The 24162-nt window shown below is 41.6% G+C and overlaps 1 protein-coding gene across 4 annotated transcripts in view; it reads left to right on the top strand.

Annotated features, from left to right (window-relative positions):
- The first annotated feature begins 9434 nt into the window (after window positions 1–9434).
- The window catches only part of LOC126382779 (1-phosphatidylinositol 4,5-bisphosphate phosphodiesterase delta-1-like), a 29443-nt gene continuing 14715 nt past the window's right edge, over window positions 9435–24162 (top strand). Inside the window, exons 1-5 of one of the 4 annotated variants that reach the window (XM_050032847.1) lie at window positions 9435–9676; window positions 14949–15140; window positions 18396–18624; window positions 18785–18914; window positions 20425–20653. In XM_050032847.1, the coding sequence (XP_049888804.1) occupies window positions 9643–9676; window positions 14949–15140; window positions 18396–18624; window positions 18785–18914; window positions 20425–20653 (814 nt within the window). In that variant the 5' untranslated portion in view covers window positions 9435–9642. Of the gene's footprint in view, window positions 9677–14249; window positions 14738–14948; window positions 15141–18395; window positions 18625–18784; window positions 18915–20424; window positions 20654–24162 lie in introns of those variants that run through there. The other 3 variants (XM_050032848.1, XM_050032844.1, XM_050032846.1) reach the window with 3 other exon arrangements.

Below are 24162 nucleotides of genomic sequence, written 5' to 3' on the forward strand. Positions count from 1 at the left end.
TCAACACAACTTCACGCACGACTGACGCATCGATTTACGTACGGACGCAGCGGGAGGAACAGAGACGGCGCCATCTTGAGTGTGGCAGAGTCTGCCTGTGACAGACGAAAACTCCGAAACAAAAGACACACGGAGGTGAACTAAAGTAATAAGTTACTGAGCTATAGTTTATGGACCATGACATGGCGGTTATCTTAAATATTTTAGTCTTCAAACAACAGCTATCATCTGCACCGGTAAAAGTGTGCACAGTACATCCTTTAGAGGGCGCTAACGCCTCTAATAAGTGAGTACCTTTTATACTTTATTTTTGTTTTTGTTTCCTTTGGTCGTGTACAGTAAAATCTCAAAAGCATAGGAAATACCACAAGAGGAGGCGAGAGAGTGTTCTTATCATTTACTTAAATAAAAGTAGCAACACCAGGTCTATAGAAGTTACCCCATTACAAGTTAAAGTCCTGCATTCATATTACTAAAGGAACCACAGCAGGGGTGGACCCAGACATTGGAAACACTGGGGGCTCAGCCCAAACACAGGGGTGTCTGAGGGTAAAGCAGACCCCCAGGAAGTGCGCCAAGGTTTAAAGCCAATTTTCAGGGGCCAGGCAGTGGAATTACAACTCCCAAGTCCATCACGTGATTTTCAATTTCACTTTTTGTGTAAACCTAGACGAACATTTCCCCTGTTCATTATACTGTGCATGAATGTACTGTATGTACCTCAGGAAACCCTCTGGTGCTGGTAGATAGAAACCTCCCAGCAGGGTGCACAATTTTTTTTCTTGCACCAGCAGTGTTGGGCAGTGATGCATTACAAGCAACGCTCTAAATTGCCCATAGGTGTGAATGTGAGTGTGAATGGTTGTTTGTCTCTATGTGTCAGCCCTGTGATAGCCTGTTCAGGGTGTACCCCGCCTCTCGCCCAATGTCAGCTGGGATAGGCTCCAGCCCCCCTGCGACCCCTAACAGGAAAAGCGGTTACAGAAAATTAATTAATTAATTAATTTATTATTGATGTGAAGAGGTGCCACATGCAGATTTACACAGGTTACTTCCCCAAGCAAAAGACACAAGGGAGGAGGGAAAAGTAAACTATGTCTCGATGTGTGTTGACTCAATAGAGATGACACTGAACGAGAAAAGAGGATCTACATAAGAATAAATATTTGAAAGCAACACAGAATGCCTGAGAGCCTTACTGCATTATTTTAGCCTGTTTTGATATTTTGAATTGTTAAGTATCATTTTCCTTCATTTCCACCATACATTGGTGCATAAAACTTCATCAGAATGCAGGAAATTAAGTGTTTGATGTTGTTATCATCCTCAGGGAGGACCCCCCAAGCCTCCTGCTTATTAGGTTTCCCCACCAATCGTGGGATGAAACCTTCACCCTTGTCTGGGGCAATGCTCCCCAGGGAGATTTGTCCCCATTTATGGCAGCCATATGCACTATTTTTCAAGCCATGTCAGATAATATTAAGCCTAAACATCTGGCAACCTGGTAGTTGCCAAGAAAAAAAGAGCGTACATCCTGTTTCCTATCCAATTGTTCTCCAACTGACTTTTATTATTCTGAAACCGTAACACAACAAATGTTGAGTTAGACTCATTTTAACTTCTGCCACGTAAAAGAGGCAAAAATGAATGTTATGTAATGATCTAACTGTTTTTAAGTTACATAAGATGGTGTAAGCAGCTTTACTTATCTTGAAACCTATTTGTGCTATATGATGCTGGAGTTCACAGAATTAAAGTTGAGCTGACAAATCTACTACATTTAAACTCATAACAATCCGGGCTACGCTAATTGCAAATAAATTAAAGTTTACAAGATTATTAATATTTTACGCTATTCTTACACTCCACACCTGTAAAAGTGTGAAAGTACACCAAAACAGAGGGCGCCAGCGCCTCTAAGAAGTGTGTGTCTTTTGGACTTTTTACTTGCTTTTTTTGTGTGTGTGTGTGTGTGTGTGTGTGTGTGTGTGTGTGTGTGCTTAGTCGTGTACAGTGACATTGTAAAAGCAGGAAATACCGCAAGAATAGCTGAGAAGAGTATTATAACTTGTGTAATTAAGGTTACAATATAGCCCCAGGTTGCAGCCCAAACCTGGGGGGGTCTGGGGGTATGCTTGCCTGGGAAGGTTTTTCCCAGTTTTAAGTAATTATACGCATTATTTTCCAAGTCATTTGAGATCATAGCAAGTGTAAAAATCTGTACATCATTTGGGGAAAAAAATGACAGTCGCCATGAAAAAAAGAAAAAACATCCTGTAGGGCAGAGGTCTTCCACGTTTTTCTTGCTAAGGATCCCTTAGCTGAAAAAGAGACGGAGCAGGGACCCCCTACTACATACAGTAAATTGTGTGAAATTACTTTGCATATTAGATTGACTCTTTGCTAAGTCCCTCGAACGCAGACTGGCCAGTCATGTGCTCCATAGACTCTTCTGCAATTGTTTCAGATTTCCCGCATTTTCAGGCTGGTTTTGTGGATTTGGAGCAAAATGTTGTGCCTGAGGCTCGTCGTGTATTAATGATACTCATCGTCTGGAGAGGTTGGAAGGAGATAAACGTTTCCTACACATTCCAAAACCAAAATCAAACCCTGGAAAGTGTAGGGTTAGCTAGCTAGCTACTGAAGATATAGCCGAAGATATAGCCTACTGAATGTATACACATGCTGCTTTTGCTTTTTAATGATTTTAACAGTGAAAAGAAACCTACACTGTTCTATGGGAACGATTTTCAACCAGCTGTATGTCATGACAGTGCATGCACATGAATGTTGTTCAGCGTCCCCCGGAGCTCCCTGTCTGTTCACTAGTGGAGGTTCCAGCGGCACAGGTGGCAGCACAGGGGAAAGCTAAACACCGTTTATCTGCACACACTGCAATGCCACACAGCTGGTTCAATATCAGCAAAGTTCCCCTTTATATTCATTGTCTTCTGTGGCGATCAGCAGTGATGTGGTGGTTCACTTTTACACTGTGATCTGTAGCCTATAGTTTGGCTCCAGCTTCTAACTATCTTTGTCTTTTTGACCTGTTGTTGCTGCTGAGTCAGTCTGACATCCTGGATATATCCTTCAAACACAGACTGTAGACCCCTCTGTCTACTTCTCTCTGGAATCACTGTTTTGTTTTTCCAGTGCTGCAGTCTTGACCCACATTTGCTTTTCGGGTAGGTGAGGGACAAATCTCCGATTTAAAAAAGAGAAGTTGGTGGAAAAAGTCAAACTATGTTGGATTAATTTTAATATGTATTTGCAGACATTTTGAAGAAAAAAAAAAGGTCACACAATACTTTGGTGGCCCCCCTGCAGTAACTTTGAGGACCCACTAGGGGTCCCAGACCCCCTGTTAAAGACCCAGATGGTAGAGCACACATCCAGTGGTGTAGTGGAGGGTACACATGATATATCCACCTTTCTTTCTAGCAGTTTAGAGTATGTTGTCCTATTAGTCAAAGAACAATTGGACTATAGGAGAGTAGCCCTTCTTCCTCCTCAGTAACCTGTCCATCTACTCAGCTGTACGTCTAGATAGATGGGTAGGTTACCAAGGCAGGAGAAAGTGGGTGAACTCTCCTATATATTCCAGTGGCTTTTTGGCTGCATAATGGGTGTGGTCGCTTCTGTCACCTGGAGGCGAGTGGAACATGAGAGATTATCTCGACCGCCAGTTGAAGTTTCTACAAGAGATCACCACAACCTCCCTACGGCCATATATCATGTTCTGGTCAACCCCTTCTAGAACAGTCAACATGGCGGAGTTAACTGTCTCATGGGAAGAGGGAACGGAGTCTGCCTTTGAGAGAAAGCAGGAGAAGTACACAGAGCTGGCCCCTGAGTGCTCACAAGCAGGGTGGAGGGCGTTCACCTATCCAGTGGAGGTTGGCTGCAGAGGCTACACTGGAACATCCCCCCAGCGGTTCCTGAATTCTCTCGGGATCACAGGCTCCAAGCTGAGGAAGGCCCTTAAAGACTCAGCTGAAGAGGCAGAACAAGGGAGCTTCTGGCCCTGGCTCCGAAGAAAGGATGAGTTGTGGGGAAAGCAAGGATCTTAGGGCTAGCTGCGGGGGGCAGTAGGGAGATGTCCTGCTTTTTTTGTGTGTGTGTGTGTGTGTGTGTGTGTGTGCTTAGTCGTGTACAGTGAAATTGTAAAAGCAGGAAATACCACAAGAATAGTTGAGAAGAGTATTCTTATAAGTTGTGTAATAAAGGTTATAATATAGCCCCAGGTTGCAGCCCAAACCCGGGGGGGTCTGGAGGTATGCTTGCCTGGGAAGGTTTTTCCCAATTTTAAGTAACTACATGCATTATTTTCTAAGCCATTTGAGACCCCGAGGCATCCTGATCAGATGCCTGAACCACCTCAACTGACCCCTTTTGACGCGAAGGAGCAGCATCTCTACTCTGAGCTCCCTCCAGATGTCCGAGCTCCTTACCCTATCTCTAAGGCTGAGCCCAGCCACCCCACGGAGGAAAATCATTACGGCTGCTTGTGTCCGCCACCTAATTCTTTCAGTCACTACCCAGAGCTCATGACCATAGGTGAGGGTTGGAACGTAGATAGACCAGTAAATCTAAAGCTTCGCCTTCCGGCTCACCTCCTTCTTCACCACGACAGTCCGTCGCAGTGCTTACATCACTGCAGACACCGCACCAACTGTTGATCCATCTCACATTCCTAATACCCTCACTTGTGAACAAGACCCCGAGATACTTGAACTCCCTCGCTTGAGGCAGTAACTCGCAGCCTGGCAAAGTCATTGTGGTCTTCAATATTCTGAACTGAATATCAGGCCAACAGAGGAACATTTACTCCATAATATTATATTGTTTTTAGGGAGTGTAGGATAAACAACATGGGCATGTATTAGTATCTGAATCACACAAAGTTAAAGGTTTTTTAAAAACCTACATAAAAGATTTGGGGCTTTTGATACACATTGAAAAGTAAGTTACTACAGCTGTTAAAAACTGTGAATGCAGTGGAGTAAAAACTACAATATTTTGCTCTTAAGTGTTGCGGAGTAGAAAAATAAAGTAGCATAAAACAGAAATGTTCAAGAAAAGCACAGTTTTTTACTTTACTACAGGACTTGACTGCTTGGTCACTTTCCTCATCTCAGCAGCAGACAGACTACAGTATGCCTGAGATTTATTTACAGACTACTTTAATCTTCAAATCTCCATGTTGGAATCTGGACGTGACAGGAAGTGAGAACCAGATGGATAGCGTACTGTGCTAAAAACTCAACAGACACCATGTTCATAACTCTGCATGTTTTTTTTAAAGTATCTGTGACAGATAGCTACTAGACAGTTGTTTATGTGCTGTCTTTGTATTTATTGTTCCCCATGTGGCTTCCTCTTTGAGCCATATCCTTTGATGACCCAGGGATTGCATAATCTGTGTCAGTGACACAGTGCCCTGAGACATGAGGATGTTTTGAGGAAAAGTAGCAGAGCTATGGATGGTATCAGCGGTATGTGAGGAAACAGTGGGGCCTGTTGTCGCTTGTTCAACAGACACAGACTGGATCAACAAGAGAAGTCACGTACCATTTTCTTGTAAAGTTGTGTATAGTGCATTCATTGCATACCTTTGCTGCAAAAGGATGTTTCCTGCCATGGGTGCAGATCTGATGACAAGTTTGGGGGGGACACAATCAGTTGTGATTTTTTTTTAATTGCACGTGTGCAAGTCATGCCCACAGAGTGCTTGAGATTGCCAGCATATTTCATGATTTCATAGAGGCTCATCACCATCACCAAGTCATTCAAAAAGCACTACAAAGAGAATCATATGCTTACCTTTACTGTTTATTTCTCTTAAACAGCCAGTAGTACATGGAACCAGCCATCACCCTCCTTTTCACTGCTTCGCTGTTAGTTAATGCTACTTCTAGTTTCAGGGTCTCAGGCATGTTATGTCCACTCACGTTTTCATCTCTCGCCTCTCACGGATTCCCATTTCTCCTCATCATCGTCCCTTTCTCCCAGTATATGGGACTACTGTATACATTTGTTCAATTTCAATCATTTAAGCTATTTAGAATTGGGGGGGACAATTTGTGTTTTTCAGAATTTGGGGGGGACATGTCTCCCCTGTTCCCCCCGGGATCTGCACCCATGTTTCCTGCGCTTAATATTTTTTATAAAAACACACTGACTAGTTGGGCCGTGCAACTGTTTTTGTTTCTGTTTTGTACCTCACTCTGTGGCCTAGCACCCAAATATATCTCTGACATAACCTCCCAGATGATGTTTGACAGCCCCGACACTGAACACTTTCAAGTCAAAGCTAAAAATGTTCCTTTTTTACACTGCCTACTTCACCCTGTAATGACTGCAAACTTATTCTTAAACTCGATTTTAAATCACTTTAATTTACTTTTTTTTTATCTTTGCACTTCTTATCGACACTTTTTCTTTTTTTAATGGTATTTTTTAAATTGCAAATCATTTAGTAATTAGTTCTACCCTTTATATTTTTTTTCTCTTTACTCTTTTATTGTCTTTTAAATCCTTTATCATGTTTCACATTTTATTGCTCTGTAAAAAACTTTGAATTTCCCTGGTATATGAAATGTGCTATACAAATAAAGCTGCCTTGCTTTATTTCTTATTGTATTTTATCATTAAAATATTTTTTATAATTTTTTAATTTTATTTTTTATTTTATTTTGACTAAAACGAAGGAAAATGATGTTCAAAGTTAGGTCTCATCAGGTACTTCAAACATGGATGGATTACTGAACGGGCGTACCAGACACAGGCCCATGCTGGGGCTCAAAGTGTCAGTGGGCCCCCTGGCCTTCACCTTCAAAATGTCACCCAAATTAACACATACTGACCGAGAGGAGACTCAGAAAGCCTGTTTAGACCTGGTATTAACATGCGTTTTGGTGATCAGAACACAAGTGGACAGCCGAGACACATGACTGTTCACACCTGTGTCTATCATACACCTCCAGCTGACCACTTGTGTTCAGATTTCATTACTGCCCCACACAGAGTTATTACATCCACACTTTTACTAGCTGCTCTGTAGCATGCTTGCTAGTCACATTAGTGGTTGTGTCACTACAGCTGGAGATATCACTGTCAGCAGAACTCAACACATCTCCTTCCATAGGGCAAAACCGTGGATGGTCACGCAACACTTTGTCCAGCTCATCATAAAATGGTTGAGTTATAGAGTGTTAGCACGCTGTCACCAAAACAACCATGTCCTGCAGTGATGATGTAATCCTCATCTGGGACGCTTCAGAACACATTAGTGCTTACACTACAAAAGATATGTGGTCAGATGTGTCCCAGACCACCTCAGCAAGTGGTTTGAGTGATGAGTGCCGCCTACTTGTGATCAGATCACCCAAAATGGATGTTATTAGGTCTAAACGGGCTCAGAATGACCACAGAGAGATGCAAAAGAACTGCAGAAAGTCACAAAATAACTTCAAAAAATGGACAAACTGACTACAAAAAGACACAAAATTACCTCAATAAGGAACAAAATGACTGCAAAGAGAGGCAGACAACTACAAAAAGATGCAAAACAACCAAAGAGACACACAAAATAACCATGAGGAGACACAAAATGACTACACAGTGACAAAAATTGACCAGGGAAAGCATAACATCACAAGACAAAAATCAAGACAGACAATTACGAGACACAAAACAACTTTAATAAGACACACAATAACTTCAAAGAGACCTAAACAACTACAAAAAGACACAAAACAACGAGTCACAAAATGACTATAAAAAGATGCAAAGAAACTAAAAACAGACAAAAAATGACTACAGAAATGGTCAAAACAACCACAAACTCACAAAATGACTACAAAGAGACACAAAACAACCACAAGAAGACACAAAATTACCTTATTACTAAGACACAAAATTTACATGAAAGAGAGCAACATTACAACAAAAACTCAAAAAACAACTACAAGGAGGCACAAAATGGCTGCAGAAAGACACTAGGACACACAAAACGACTTCAAAGACACAAAAAATCACCAAAATGAGACAAATACTGACTACACAATGATGCAAAATGACCTAATAAAGCATATCACATCAAAGAGACACAAAAGTATCTCAGTGAGGCACACAGTTACTTCAGACACCTAAACAATTACAAAAAGACACAAAACAACTACAAGGAGGCACAAAATTACCACAGACACATAACAACTAAAAGGGACAGAAAATTAACCCAAAAAGACCCAAACAAATACAAAGACATGCATAACATTCTGCATAGAGACGCAAAACAACCACAAAGTGTCTGTGTCTTGCTCCTGCGTTGTAGAGGTGGTGGGTCCCTTTGCATATTTGTGCCCAGGGGCCCATATTGTCTCATAATACGCCCATGACCTCAAGATGCCCTTGAGCAAAGCACCAGCCAAACTGGCCCAAAGGAAGCAGAGAAGCTTCCAGACAGAGGAAGGTGTGTCAGTGTGTGTAATATGAAACCAAACTAAAGATACATGTAGTCTTGTCCATGGGGGAGAAAAGCTGATAAAAACTCATATGTAGCATTAGTTTATTTTGCATTTCAGAAAATATCCCACATCTTATGTTCTCACACATGCATCCACAGCCACGATCTAAAGACCACGCTGCACTCCTGCATGTTTCCCTGCACCTCGTGGGGCTTTTTTGGAAGTGGTCGACCCTTGCCCGGAAGCTCTCCCCCCTCTGCTGCTGCGTTAAAGCTCACTCATCCTGATGCTGACAATGCGCTGAGGGTAAGCCAGGCCTGAAAGGGAAGTGCTGAGAGCCACAAGAGCCCCCAACGCACCAGCCACTGCAGTGCTATTATCCTGCCAAGGCTAAGCTGCACATGAAAAGGAGAGCAGCAAAACTTCATCTGTCCCATTCAGTGTAACCAATATTTGCTCCAACTCATTTGTCAACTATGTGACCGGGCCGCGAGCCAACCCTGCTATTCAGGCTTGGTCATGTTTACCTTGTGTTTAAGTGAGTAACAGGTGTCCACATGGAAATACTAAAGCTGCTCTAAAGATGTGAAGTGATAGGAAAATTCCACACTGAATTTTAAAACCTGATTACAGTATGTTGGGGATTGTGTGTGCTTCTCAGGTGAACGTCCCCTCCCTGTTTATCCACATCTAGAGTTTCCTGTGGGTGAGCACTCGGCCTGTAAGGAGCAGGGCTGTAAAAAGCAAAGATTAAAGTTTTTAATTTTGGCTGCAGGTGCAGACACCAGCTGATACTGTTGCATGTTCTCAAAGCTGGCTGTGGAGTCAGGATGTTATGTTAACCAGTCCCATGCCTGGTGGCAAAAGCTGGTGCTGAGGTGTAACCTGCCCTGTTGTGACATCAGCAGTGCAGCTTGCATTGCAGGCTTGTCAAACCGGTGTTGGAGCCCTACAGGAGTGCTGACACTATTCACACTGCCAGGAGAAACCCACCTGTGTCGCCGCCTTTGAGGTGTTTTGTCATTACGCTCGGCGCAGCAATCGTAAACTTGCTGTCTTCTTGTCTACGTGCGCACATGGAAAGAAGGAGCAGCTTCAGGTGAAACTGCGCATCAAGTGAAACGAGGACAACGAAGATTTTACTGCGTAAAAACACAGATACAAGTCAGACAGGATGGAAACCAATGGGATTGAAAATAAAAGCACAGGTAGGACACTTATTTTTAATTTAACTGTGCAAATTAAAGCACGTTTTTAACTTGATGGAAGTTGTTCCAACATTTAATCCATAATTAATAAAAGCAAGAGAGGCTTGTGCAATCACACCTTTCCTCACATGTATTTACGACATTGAACCAAATCGACTTAATAAACATAACCCGTCGATTACTTAAAGGTTGCTTTACACCTTGCCAAAGGTGTGGCTCCATGTCTCCAGCCTAGTGTCAAGTGTTGCCAAACCAAAACAGCGCACAGCCCTCAGTGAACCAGAGGACAAAAAGCAAACCCCAAACTGCAAACACTGTTATCTGAAGGTGATTAACAGACCCATATTTGTCTCTTCTCGGCATTCAGTGTGTTTGTTGACATGTTTTTAAGCAGCTGTGGGCTTTTTTTTTTTTTTTTTTTTAAAGAGAGTCAGGTTAAATCACAGCGCTCGACAGCACCGCGGTGAAACCACTAGATGGAGCCAGCGAGTCAACAATTACAAGACTGAACACAACCTTTACATGTTATATTTCACAGTAACTTCACCTAGAGCTGGGGTGTGAAACTCATTTTAGCTCACTGGCCACAGACAGCCCAGTGTGATTTCACCGTTGAGTAACAACACCTCCTAATTTTTTACTTCCTTTTAGTGCACAGGAGTGCAAGTACACTCTGAAAACACCAACCCTTTTACAACACAGATAATGAAAAGCAATCTCAACATGTTTCAGCTTTTCCACATTCAGCCAGTCTGCCTCTTACTCTCATTACATGTGCATTTTTCCATACATGTCCAATCCTGTGTGGTGACGCTGAGGAAGCAGGTGAAGTATATTCTTTATTAATCCCTCCAGGGGCAATTTGTTTAAACAGTTTGCCTTGCACACATACCATAACACAACATACAGTAACATATAAATAAATGAGCAATGAAATAAAAAACAGATATACCTGCAGTGCTTACATCAACTTTAAAATGTTCGTCAAAAAGGCAGGTTCAGACTATTTACAGACTTTCAGTTTTGGCAGAGCTGACGCAATAGGGTTCCACCAGGTTAACTTTAAGAAAGAAGCCTAATTCGTTAATCGTGTCACTAGAGGTTCCATAAAAGGAGACTGTGCTATTCCATTGAGGAAAAATACTTTTACCCGGTCAGTCTGGTCTGTCAGAGGTTCAAGAGAGTGGAATATAATTCCAGTTCATATCAGAGAACTAAAGACTTGTAGATCTTTCAGTAATCAATTAAAAGAATGGATGATTAATACGTATACATGTAAGCACTGAACTCTTTACTGCTGCAGCTAATAATAATAATAATATGTCCTGCTAGTGTTGCAGTGTTGATCTATATGGAGATATGTCACTACTTCCTCTAGCGCTGTTAAGAACTGTATGTCCTTTTATCTCCTCCTGAGACATGAACCTTTGTTTGGTATGTATTTTCAGTTTCTCCTAGCTATTTGGGATCAGTAGGACCTGATAAGTATAAAAAACTATACGCTGTCAACAATAATTAAGTCCTAATGTCCTCAAACCAGGCGACAATAAAGTCCCAGTGTCCTCAGACGAGTACTTTCTAATTAACATCTTACCTTGTTACTGTTGCTAAAATTGGTCAATTTGTTGCCATATCAAACTACAAACATTATTAATCATTAATAAACAAGTTTCAACCATTAAATGTGATCAGGTTTTGGACCTTGTCCATTTATGTGTCAGGATCGGCTGCAGACTGACTTGGTAGAGATGGCTGCCATCTTGTTTTTACATGGATTAGTGTATTGTGCTCTTACTACCACTAGATGGCACAAAAAGTGTCCACAAATGAGGACAACAGGTCTAAGTTACATAGAATTAAGTTTAAGGTCAAGTCAACCCAAAACAGGATTTCATGAGTTTATAGCATCAACTCTGCCTCAAGTTTCAGGACTGAATCACACATGTGATGATCATTACATTCTCATGACTAAAGAATCAAGTTAAAATAATTTCCTTTCGATGTGTTCAAAGAAGTCTTTTAAACTCTATGCCTTGTTGTTATTTTTTTCTTTCTTTTTGATTTGTTTTTTGTGCTTTGTTGTATTTTAGGTAGCCTTTTGTAACATCCTGGTCAAAGGACTACAGATGAAAAATAGCCTTTTAGCCAATTCTGGCATTTTTATACAATGTGTACTTATTTATTTGCTCTGTCCCTACATAAGTAAGCTAAGCTAAAATAAAATAAACTGAACTTAATTCTTTGTGCTGAAGCTGCTGACCGATAATATTTTGCACAATGTTTAATATCTTAAGATATAACTAGGTATTTATTGTTATTTTAGAGAACTGTACTCTGGTCATGTGAAAAGTATTTGCAGCAGCATTTTACTTGAAGCAGGATACTCACTGCTTAACTTGCTCCTGAAACCTGGCACCTCTTAACCTTCACATTAAAATTAGGTGTGCAGTGTCATCCACTGATCCACTGGATCTAGGATATAGGCTTTGGATTAAGTGAGATTATTATCTAGCAGCTAAAGTAAACTAACTATTCTGAAATTTTGGTTAGGTCTGAAAGACACACACATGCACAAACAGGACCTATACATGCACAAAGTGGAGAGATGTCAGAGTGAGGGGGCAGCCATGGACAGGCGCCCCGAGTGGTTGGGAGGTTCGGTGCCTTGCTCAAGGGCACCTCGGCAGTGCCCAGGAGGTGAACTGGCACCTCTCCGACCACCAGTCCATGCTCCCTATTTGGTCCGAACGGGGACTTGAACAGGCGAAAATTCTGTAAAATATATCAACATTTAGCAAAAACCGGACGAAGAGTTTAAACCACCTCCACGTGACGTTAACACACATTAGTGCCGGTGGGTTGCCGGTGTGTGACGTGGACTTGTAGATAAAATATATGCCGACTTGTCAACTAATGGCCCTGAATGATGACTATTGGTCGACTAGGAAAGCTAGTCGGGGCAGCCCTACAAAATGTGTCTGTTTTATTTCCTCCTTTAGTGCATCTTTATACATACATTCATATATATTCTATTTTATTGGCTATTTTATCATAGTTTTTACTCTATTAAATATTTTTGATATATTTTTACTAGTGGTGGGACGCAATTAAAAAAATTAATCTAATTAATTAGAGGCTTTGTAATTAATTAATCTCGATTAATCGCATTGTTATCAAATAGCAATATTTGACACAATACGCAACATTTTTCAATTCAAAGCAATTTTGGTTGACGACAATCAATGAATAGACATACACGTGAACTTAAACAACAAAAATGTTTATTTGTCATCTATATTTATCTGTGCATTTTTCATCTGTCTACTACATTCACAGATTAGTGCAAAGTCAAAGTGCAATTAAAACTTTAATATTCAACATTTTAAGACTTTTTGGCTCTGAACCCGTCATGTGGTCTATAGCGTGGGCTGGCTACACCGTTTGCCTGTACCAGGACTGTGGTACGCAGCAACATGTTTTGCATTGAGGTGATACCTTAGACTTGAAGTGCTGCGGTGATAAGAAAACTTTTTGTTGCACAATTTGCACCCAACCATGCTCTTATCCAAGCTGCCATTGGGAAGTTAAAAAACCCCAAAAAAAACAACTTTCCACCCAACAAGCTAAGCAATCCTGTCTCGTCTTCCATCACTGATCACCAGTGATGTGACGTTCGCGAACAAGCCGAGTCTTTGAACTGGCTCTTTGAAGTGAACAAGTGAACCGGCTCTTTAGAGTGAACGAGTTAGAAACTAACGGCAAGAAGCTAACCCACTATCTGCTAGGCTTGTTGTTTATAAAGGGCGTTGCTATGGCTACACCAAACTTTATATCTGCGGAATCTATTCTGGGTCCATGTTACAATATCCAGATCACGTGATGCGATAAATCAGCAATGCGATTCGTCAATGAACCCACTAACACCCCCCCACACACAAACACACACACACAGCAAAAAAAAAAAAAAAAAAAGTATGAACGAACCACATCTTTGAGCCGGCTCTTCAAAGTGAACGAGAGCCAAAGAACCAGCTCTCACAAGTGAACGAGAAATCCCATCACTACTGATCACCAAACTTTCTTGTGCGCTAACGTCACTCAGTGCATCCTGTGTATCTTCTTCACAGCTAGCAAAAAAACTTTAGGTGCATTACTGCCACCTACTGGGCTGGAGTGTGTGCATCAGTGATACCGGTGTGCCAGAAATTAGGGAACTGAGAAAGGTGCGGTTAAATGTGTTATTTTTTTCTGTAATTAATTGAAATTAATGCGTTAAAGTCCCAGCCCTATTTTTTATACTTTTTTCTGTGTATGTGGCATAAAGGAGGCTACAACTTAAACCAGGAAGTTAATCGAATGAACTAAAAGAGACACAAAATAACCACATACAAATTTACAATCACAAAATTAGGCTGTGTCTTGCCCCTGTGTAGTAGTCAGGTGGTGGGGCCTTTTGCATGTATGAGCCCAGGGACCCGTTGTCTCATAATCCGCCCGTGGACGTGAGGCGTGAGAGCGTGTGAAAAGTGTCACACAGTGAGTTGGTAGTTGGCAGCCTTGCAGTTAAAACGTGGACATTTCCGGGGACAGGCAGTTCCCCCAAAAACGGGAACATGTCACCACAGCTCATGAGCTTCACTGCCTGGTTGTTAGAGACTCTTTGAGTGTGTTGAACTTTGGTCAAGTCCGGAAATATTCCGTGAAATGACTTAAATACATCACGTATAAACCGGACAAACATTCGGACCCACCTCCGCGTCATGTTACGCACGTTCGTGCCGGTGGGTCGGAGCCGCTGAGGTATTTGTCCGGCTGTCAGCTGACTGCCTGAAACGAGTCCTGACAGAGATGAGAGTGAACTTTGAGTGGGGCAGGTCCACGCCCTCCGACACGCTGGTCGGTCCCAACGCCTTGTGAACACAGTCCAGTCTGTGTGGACGCGTCTCAGCTCCGCAGGCACCATGAACTGCTTCCGAAATGAACCCAAACGCAGCAGATCTGAGGAGTTACGGCGGTATATCAGGAGCCAGGAGGTGATAGAGGTGGCCGAGGAGATCCTAGGTATGCTGTGCTGCAGTTACATGTAGCAGATGTGTGGAGCAAAGTGTGATCCAGGGTCAGGCTGCATGCTCTGGAGTCACACAGTTGCCTGCTGTTTGGGACGTTCACTTCTTCCCTGCAGTTTTCTGATGACATGAGAGCAGGTCAGCTGACATATGGATTGTGTGAGTGTTTAATCCTTGGACTGATTTTCTGCTCTTTGGCTCCACAGGTATGGAGGGTGATCCAGACCTCCAGTTCCTCCTGCAGGGGGGAGACCTCCTCAAGGTGCTCTCCCCGTCCTGGAAGAGGACCCGTTACTTCAGGCTCATGGAGGACTGCAAGACCGTCTGGAGAGAGTCCAAGAAAACCTTCAAGTCAAGCCAGACGTGTGAGTGCTGGTGTCACAGCTTCCCGCCTTCATGTGTGTGAGCCCCGCTGGACACCCTCCTGCACACACCTGCATGGGCTGTGGTGGACGGACACACGTATCACCCCTCTTCTTTACTTATGACTTATTACCAAACAAAATCCAACTTAAACCGTCTCCTCTCAGGTCAGATGGGTTCATTTTGTGCTTCAGCGACTGGTCACAGAGCTATAAAAGATTCTTTCTGTCTGAAAGTCCTTTTATCATTATTATACACCACCAGGCGGCTGTTGATAGCACTGATATGTTGTGTGGGTGTGTTTATCAAGATAGGGTTTTTTTTTATAGTGTGGGCAGGAGTGGTTGAAACAGCTCTGGTTATACAGCCATGATTACACCCATAAACTTGTCCTCATGTAGTCACAGTCTGATATCTGTTAGGTCCTTATTTCTATAGCCGTGTTTGGGGACATAAAACCCTTAAAGGTGCATCCTACAACTTTGCATATTAGCGACTCAATAGAAGGCAGCAAAGGGTTAAAGTTGCCTGAAGCTACAGTGTTGGTGGAAGCTACCAGAAATAGGGGCAAAAATATGACACACTCCCCACTCTCTTCAGCCCGAGACGAGCTGCATGCTTCAGAATAAAAGCAGCAGTAGTTCTGCTTTGATTTATTTCATTATAGCAATACTTAATTTAACTTTATTAAAACCGATGAAATTAACTTCATTTAATTTTACTATAACAGCACTTTATTTAATTTTATTATAACAGTACTTTAACTCCATTCTAAAAGTATCTGACCTTATTTATAGTGTAACTTCATTATAACAGCGCTTTATTTTAAATTTATGATAACAGTACTGTATTTAACTTTATTATAAGTCAGTTATTTAACTTTTTTTATAACAATAATTAACTTAAAATTATCATAACAGTACTTTTTTAACTTTATTATAACACTACTTTATTTAGATTTATTATTACACTACTTTATTTAACTTTATAATGAAGACACTACTTTATTTAAATTTATTGTAACAGTACTTTATTTAGCTTTATAATGACACTACTTTATTTAAATTTATTGTAAAAGTACTTTATTTAGCTTTATAATGACACTACTTTATTTAAATGTATTGTAACAGTACTTAATTTAACTTTATAATGACACTACTTTATTTAAATTTATTATGACAGTACTTTATTTAGCTTTATAATGACACTATTTAACTTTATTGTAACAGTACTTAATTTAGCTTTATAATGACACTACTTTATTTAAATTTATTGTAACAGTACTTAATTTAAATTTATTGTAACAATACTTTATTTAACTTTATTGTAAGAGTACTTAATTTAGCTTTATAATGACTTTACTTTATTTAAATTTATTGTAACAATACTTTATTTAACTTTATTGTAAGAGTACTTAATTTAGCTTTATAATGACAGTACTTTATTTACATTTATTGTAACAATACTTTATTTAACTTTATTATTACACTACTTTATTTACATTTATTATAACAGTACTTTGTGTAACTTTATTGTGACATTACTCAACTTTATTATAACCGTACTTTATTCAACCTTTTACTCAACTTTTTTATAACAGTACTTTTATGTAAATTTCTTAACTTCATTACAACATATTGCTGCGGCGGACATGTCACACTTTGTCTGTTTCCTGTTTAGAATGAGACATTTACCTCTACATACAGAGCAGGTCTCATGGATGTATACAGAGACAAGGATACAGCGTTGGAGGCAGGACCCAGCTCATTCCTATAAACATTGTCAGTAGTACATGAAGGCAAAATCATTGCCTATAGTATTATGCAGCTACAGATTACACAGACGATCGGCACTGCTTCTGCATCATTGGGCCCATAGAGCAGGTACACTAGAGGCTTTCCCCGGCTGAGCCGGCTACTTTCAGTTTAGTGCCCTGCCAACTTGTGTGGGGATGAAAATGATTCAATTGTGCAGCTCTTCTAAACTTTCCAAATGTTATCAGACCAAATAGATGGTAAAATGAGTCATTTCGCGGGGGTAGTGTCTGATTTGTAATCTATCTACTTGAATCACTGTGCAAATATTAATGTAGATGAACCACCAGCAAACTACTGCAAGATGTAGTTAAACTACTAGTTTACTACATTTAGTTCAGTATTGCCCAACACAGGAAGTCTGTAATAAGACAAGATAAGATAAGATACACCTTTATTGTTCCCACAATTGAGAAATTCCAGTGTTACAGCAGTCAAGGAGAAAGAGTCAGGTTAAAAATTTCAAAATTTAAAAACTTAAAAACTCGACATGCAAAAGAAAGTACAAAAATGAGAATGAGAAGTGGAAGAGAGCATATCTAGTGCAAGTTATTGTATGTGCAAAAAACAACAACAAGGGGGACAGTAATGCTTATGATGGTGTTTATAAAGTGTCCATAGTGTCCCTAAAGTGTCCATGGTGCAGTTTATTGTGAGCAGTGCTGGTTGTGTGTAGTTGGAATTTTAAAATGAATAAACTGCAAACAGCAGGTTTGTGTTTACCAAGCAGGCTGGTCTGTGACGCCTGAAGAAACCAGAAGTACTAAAGAACTCCTTTTTTTAGTTTAGCACAACAACATATTGTCAGAGTTCTATGGCAGGGAGTGATGTACTGGAGGCAGTAACATGCATAAACATTTTGCAAGGCAGGTACTCAAGTGGGGAAAAAAAGAGCATCCCCTCCACATCTTTTTTCCCCCTGTGCAATGTGCTGGTGCAGAAAAAAAAATTGTGCTAAAGCAATGTGCACCCTGCCTGGAGGTTTTTGTCTACCAGCACCAGAGGGTTTCTTGAAGCCTAAGTACAAACAGTATATTTGTGCACACAGTAATGAGCAGGAGCAATGTTTGTCTAGCCTTCATCCATCCATTTTCATCTGCTTGGTTTTAAAAGAGGCATGGAAGTGGGGAAGCAATTCCACATAGGGCAACCAGTATTGTTACCTGGCTGTCCATGAAGGCAGGTCAGGGAGATGTGATGCTGCTCTGCACAAGCGAAGTTGAAGAGGGGCAGAGGCTCAGATGCTGTTGTCAGACATACGACACGCCTTTAATTGGGAATTGATGCCACGGACCAAATGTAAAAACTGAAATAAATAATTATTAAAAGAAATAGAATAAAACATGTCTTGCAAGAGGGGTACTTATGTGGTCAGAGGGCAAGAGGGCAGGTGCTTGAGCACCACCTGGTATCCATCTGTGCACGCGCCTGACTGGAAGTGTGAAATAACATTTGCAACTCTTCTCCTGTCTTCAGTCTCACTTGATGACATCTCAGCGGTGCAAATGGGCCGTCATTCAGAGGGTCTGAAGAAGAACACAGAGGCGCAGGTGGAGGGCCGCTGCTTCTCCATCATGTTCAAGGGCCGCCGCAAGACCCTGGACCTCATCGCCAGCTCAGAGGAGGAGGCCAAGCAGTGGGTCAACAGCCTGCAGAAGATGATCTCCAGATTAAACAACCTCAACACCCAGCAGAAGACCGAGCAGTATCCTTATCATGACGGTGGAGGTTAGACTGTGAACATTTGTCTGTGGTTTAGGAGCTCCTGCTGCACGCTGAGCCCGTGTGATAGGAGTCACAACCATTTAGATAATGCAGACGTAAACATGTTGTTGTATCTCCTCCTTACATCACAAACCTTTCAGTTGGATCTTCAGCTGTCTGGCGAAAGCAGACAAAAACCAGGATGATAAGATGAGTAAGTCAGAGCTGAAGAACTTCCTGCGTCTGATCAACATCGAGGTGGATGACGAATACACAGAGATGCTCTTTAAGGTGATGCCCTCACAGATTTTTAGTGACGTAACAAAAATAAAATCGATGTTAATGTATGATTTAAGCACAAGATAACCTTTTGAAACCTGAAGAATAATGCAAACTAGATATTTACTATCATAGTAATGCTAATAAGATGACTTTTTAAAGAGACAGTTCACCGCCAAATGAAAAATACATATTTCTCCTCTTACCTGTAGCGCTGTTTATCAGTCAAGATTCTTTTGGTGTGAGTTGCTGAGTGTTGGAGATAATCCACAGGCCTTGCTGTGAGCAGTTTCATGTAGGAACTATTTTCTACTACACCCACCAACTGTACAAAAGCACAGAAAGAAGCGTGCATCTACTGCTAGCTCGCCTAGCACCACTGAGCTAGCTAACGCAGTGCTGGCCTGTGGCATAGGCAGTATAGGCAAATGCTAAGGGCGCTGTCATCCACAGGGGGCGCCACAAATGGGGGAAGAAAAAAATCAAAACATTTATCTTTTACTATTTTTTACTAATACTATTTGAAATATGACATAAAGCCACAACAAGCAAAGCCTGCTAAATAATATGGAGGCCTTTTTTGTTGGGTTCCTGCCGTCCAACAGCGATGTCTCTCTCCAGAAATCATGACCCGGTTACTCAACATTATCCACAGATCTTATTGTGAGCAGTTTCGTGTAGGAACTATTTTCTTTCTACCAAACTACACCCACCAACTGTATCACCGTGCAGAAGGAAGTGTGCATCTACTCATCGACGAGAGGCTTGTGCTCATGACAGTGAGATTTCAACATAATAATAATGGAGCATATCCCAGCTGACATTGGGCGAGAGGTGGGGTACACCCTGGACAGGTCACCAGACTATCACAGGGCTGAACCTGGCAAACATTGTGATGGTGAAACAAGTTCTGGGAAATGGCAGGATCCACACACACACATGCACACACATGGAAAGTTAGGTATGATGTTTGTCTGAGGAGGACTATAAGAGTGTTTGGTGAACTGCCTTACGGTGCTGTCTCATTGTTGCGGCATTTGAAGTTGTAAGCTGTGTCTTCAGTAGAATATCCCGCAAGGCTGTGATTGACCCCGTGTCACAAAGAGTCTTTTTTGAACAATGCATGCTTCTCTCTGTGTAGGGATACAGTCTGTGGGTGTAGTTTGGTAGAAAGAAAATAGTTCCTACTACTAAACTGCTCACAACAAGGTCTGTGGATTCTCTTTAGTGTCTGGGTCATGTTTTCTGTAAAGACACATTGCTGTTGAGTTTTTCAAATGTACTTTTTTGGCACTCTGAGCACCACAAGCTGAGTGCCATCTAGTTCCATTATATTGGAGAGAAGGCAGACATCTCTACTGCTGATATCTCCAACACTCTGCAACTCACACCAACTAAATCTAGACTGATAAACAGCACTACAGGTAAGAGGAAAAATACATATTTTTGATTTTGGGGTGAACTGTCCCTTAAATAATATGTTCAAGTGTGGACCAACTTTTATAACATTTCCGTCATGCAGGAATGTGACAAATCCAAATCTGGATATCTGTCTGGAGAGGAGATTAAACATTTCTACGACCTGTTGACCAGTCGGGAGGAAGTCGACGTGATCCACGGAGAGTATGCTAAGACGTCAGGCTTCATGAGTCCGCAGAACCTGGTGGACTTCCTGATGAAAGAACAGAGAGAGAAAGCCGGGCTGGCGGACGCACGCAACATAATCCAGAAGTATGAGCCAGATGAAAAAGGTCAGTATCACACCTGAAATAATGGGTTTTGTTTCAGGTTGTTAGTCGGGGTTGGAAATTTAGCACCAGCCAGCAGCCAACGCTAGTAAAACATGCACGTGGCTGCGAGATTTGCTTCATTTACCAGCCAAAAAAACAATGGTAATCTATTGAGTAACTGGTAGATGTTGGAATCCACAGCCACAGTGGCAGGCGGACAAAAAAAGTTCTGCACTCAGGATTTCAGGTAAACAGGCTATAGGGAGTAATAAAAAATGTGAAATAGGTCATTCCAGCACCCACACTCCATGGAGGATATGCTATCTCACTCTTGCGTGCAGTGTCTAACTTTCACAGACATGAAATGTCACGTCAGTCAGCATCCTGCCAGCACCTCCACATTGCGCAAAGGTGCAAGGGCCCCCTTCATCGCTGTTTGCAGATTTTAATTTTTGTTTGTAACTGTTGCATAATCGTATGCTTCACTTGAGGGGGAACTTTACCGTGACTATTGGCACAACAGGGTGCCAGGGCCTAGGTGCTTGCACACACTCTAGGGTAATGTTTAAGGTTAGGGTAATGTTTTCGTTTAAAGTAATGCGAATTAAAGTGGTTGTAATGGTTTAATGTCTGCTTGTGACACTAGCAGCACAAATGCAAACTAGATCAAACAAATTAACCTGCTGGTTATATAGATATATATGGCCCATTCTGTAGGATTTAGTGTCATCTATTGGCAGAAATGGTATGAAATATTCATAGCTATGTTTATATTATTGTATAATGAAAATAAGAAACAGTGTGGTTTCGTAACTTTCGGATTAGTTTGTATGCTGAAATTGCTACATTGTGCCACAGTTCCTAAATGCAGCACTCAATCATATACAGCAACCTTGAAGGCAGAAATCTGATGAGAAATGTACGACCATATCTACCACCTACTGTAGCTCTACATTTCAACCGAATGTAGTTTTTCTACTTCAAAAAAAGGGATTTAACAGCAGTATTAATGCTGGCCTCTAATGAAAATGATACGCTGCGTAAATGTCTCCATCATTCAAGTAACCCAAAAGTTCAGAAGAGATTCTGTCCACTTTTAGGCATTGTGGCAGATTGACGAGCCCACCTCATATTTAAACATGGCAATATGTGTGTGATTTAATACGGGCTAGTTCATGCAGTGCTAAATAAAACTCTTAAAACATACATTATATAGTTTTGATTGTTTTTATTTTATTTTTTCCAAATTAACCGAATCTTATATTATGATATGTGGGAGAAACCGGAGCACCCGGGGAAAACCACACATGGGAAAACAGAACCTCCCAGAGACATCAGTGCTCACCACTGAAAATGAAAATAAAGGACACTCTCACAAATCTAAAAGCTAGAATGCTAAAACTCACATTTGTTATGTCAGAGGGTGTGTAGCCTGGAGCTGCTCCATAGATAATAATTGGGAAAGATGTTGTAACACTGAGAGCACCCAGGGGAATGTTCCGACTCAACAGATATATTTTCTGTTTCAGAACTGAGAACTACAATAAGATTGAGCTCAACTGGGTGTAAAAAACATGACCACTTTATGTGGGTCAGCAAACTCAGGCGCCATTAATTGTTTACGGAGCAGCTCCAGACTTTACACCCTATGAAATCACAAATTTGAGACTTTCTTCTCTGGTTTCTGTTTTTTTCAGAATTCTTGTTCCCCTTTAAGTCCAACTGAGCTGCAGTGGGTTGTGTTCTATGTAATGTCTGAGGGCCCTGGCCTTGGTATTGCCATATTTAGGCAACAATACATCTGTCTCCACAGGGAAACAACGTATTCCTGCAGGTTCCCTCTTTGTGGAAATCGGGGGGAGACGGATTAGCTTAGGATCAACCTCACTGTCGTCTTTGTCACCTAGCTGCAGTGGGTTGTGTTCTATGTAATGTCTGAGGGCCCTGGCCTTGGTATTGCCATATTTAGGCAACAATACATCTGTCTCCACAGGGAAACAACGTATTCCTGCAGGTTCCCTCTTTGTGGAAATCGGGGGGACACGGATTAGTTGAGGATCAGCCTCACTGTCGTCTTTGTCACCTAGCTGCAGTGGGTTGCGCTCTATGTACTGTTTAAGGGCCCTAGCTTGAGTCATGCCATATTTAGGCAATGATGTATCTGTCTCCACAGGGAAACAACGTCGTCCTGCAGGTTCCCTCTTTGTGGAAATCGGGGGGCGACAGATTATCTGAGGATCAGCCTCACTGTCGTCTTTGTCACGTAGCTGCAGTGGATTGCGCTCTATGTACCGTTTAAGGGCCCTAGCTTGAGTAATGCCATATTTAGACAATGACTCATCTGTCTTCACAGGGAAACAACGTATTCCTGCAGGTTCCCTCTTTGTGGAAATAGGGGGGGCACAGATTAGCTGAGGAACAGCCTCACTGTTTTCTTCGTCACTTACCTGCAGTGGGTGGCATTCATTTCGCTGTTTGAGGGCCCTAGCTCGCACATTGCCACATTTGGGCAATGATCCCTCTGTATCTGTGGTCACCACAGCCCCAGCAGTGAGTCGGACTAGCCTTGCACGCGTCTGTCCCCTTGAAGTCAAAGCCTCATTCAAAGTTCTGGGAGGTGGTGGACTTGGTTTCAGGTCTCTTGTCTTACTTAAGACAGTGGCCTGTATAATGACGATCGATGATGAATGACTCATAGCCGCAAAAGAAACTAGCTTAATGAAATGATAATGGATTTGAAATCCACTAAAATTAGAGATTTCTCTCACAGCTGTCAGTCGTTGAAAGGTCTGAAGTGTCCTCACAAATATTTCACCCACAGCAGTCACGAGCTGAACGCTTACGTGAAGGGGTCCTACTTACAAACTTTCAGGCCATGTACTGTGATGTCACAAAGGGATATAACATTCCGTCAGTGTGATGTCACAAAGAGATATAACATTCCGTGTCAGTGTGATGATGTCATTCAATTCCGCTTTGATGTTTAGAATTCCAGGATTCCATTCATATTTTTTAAATTTCAGTGTTCATTATTGACATGAACATTATGATTCACTATTGACATAATCTCTCAAGACAGATTCTGCAATCTACATTGTAGAATCTGTCGGCAGCCCTGTGTGAAAGATGACTGGGGGGGGGGGGGGCTTTGAGTTTGAACGATGCTGCGCTTTAGCCAATCACAATGGAGGGGGCGCGGCCGAGACGTGCAGGTGTCCCCAGGAAATGTGTACCTACAGAAACCGCAAGCTCCGCATCCATAGCGACCGCTCCAGTAATGCCGTCTCATCAACGTTTTTCCAGCGGATGTCTGAGTTACAACATGACTGAGCTAACTGGAGTAGTTTCATGTCGTATCCGGCAACGGGAGGCTTTTAACAGATGACGTCCTGATGTTAGCTTTGCTAACTGTCCCTGTCAGCTGCAGCCACTGATGCTTTCTAGACATCGTGATTTCCCACAACTGAATAAATACCACACATAGCAACACAAAACTGCTTTGCTAGCTCAATCATGTTGTAACTAAGATA

This window comes from Epinephelus moara, chromosome 21 (genome assembly GCF_006386435.1).
Source record: "Epinephelus moara isolate mb chromosome 21, YSFRI_EMoa_1.0, whole genome shotgun sequence".
NCBI classification, from domain to species: domain Eukaryota; kingdom Metazoa; phylum Chordata; class Actinopteri; order Perciformes; family Serranidae; genus Epinephelus; species Epinephelus moara.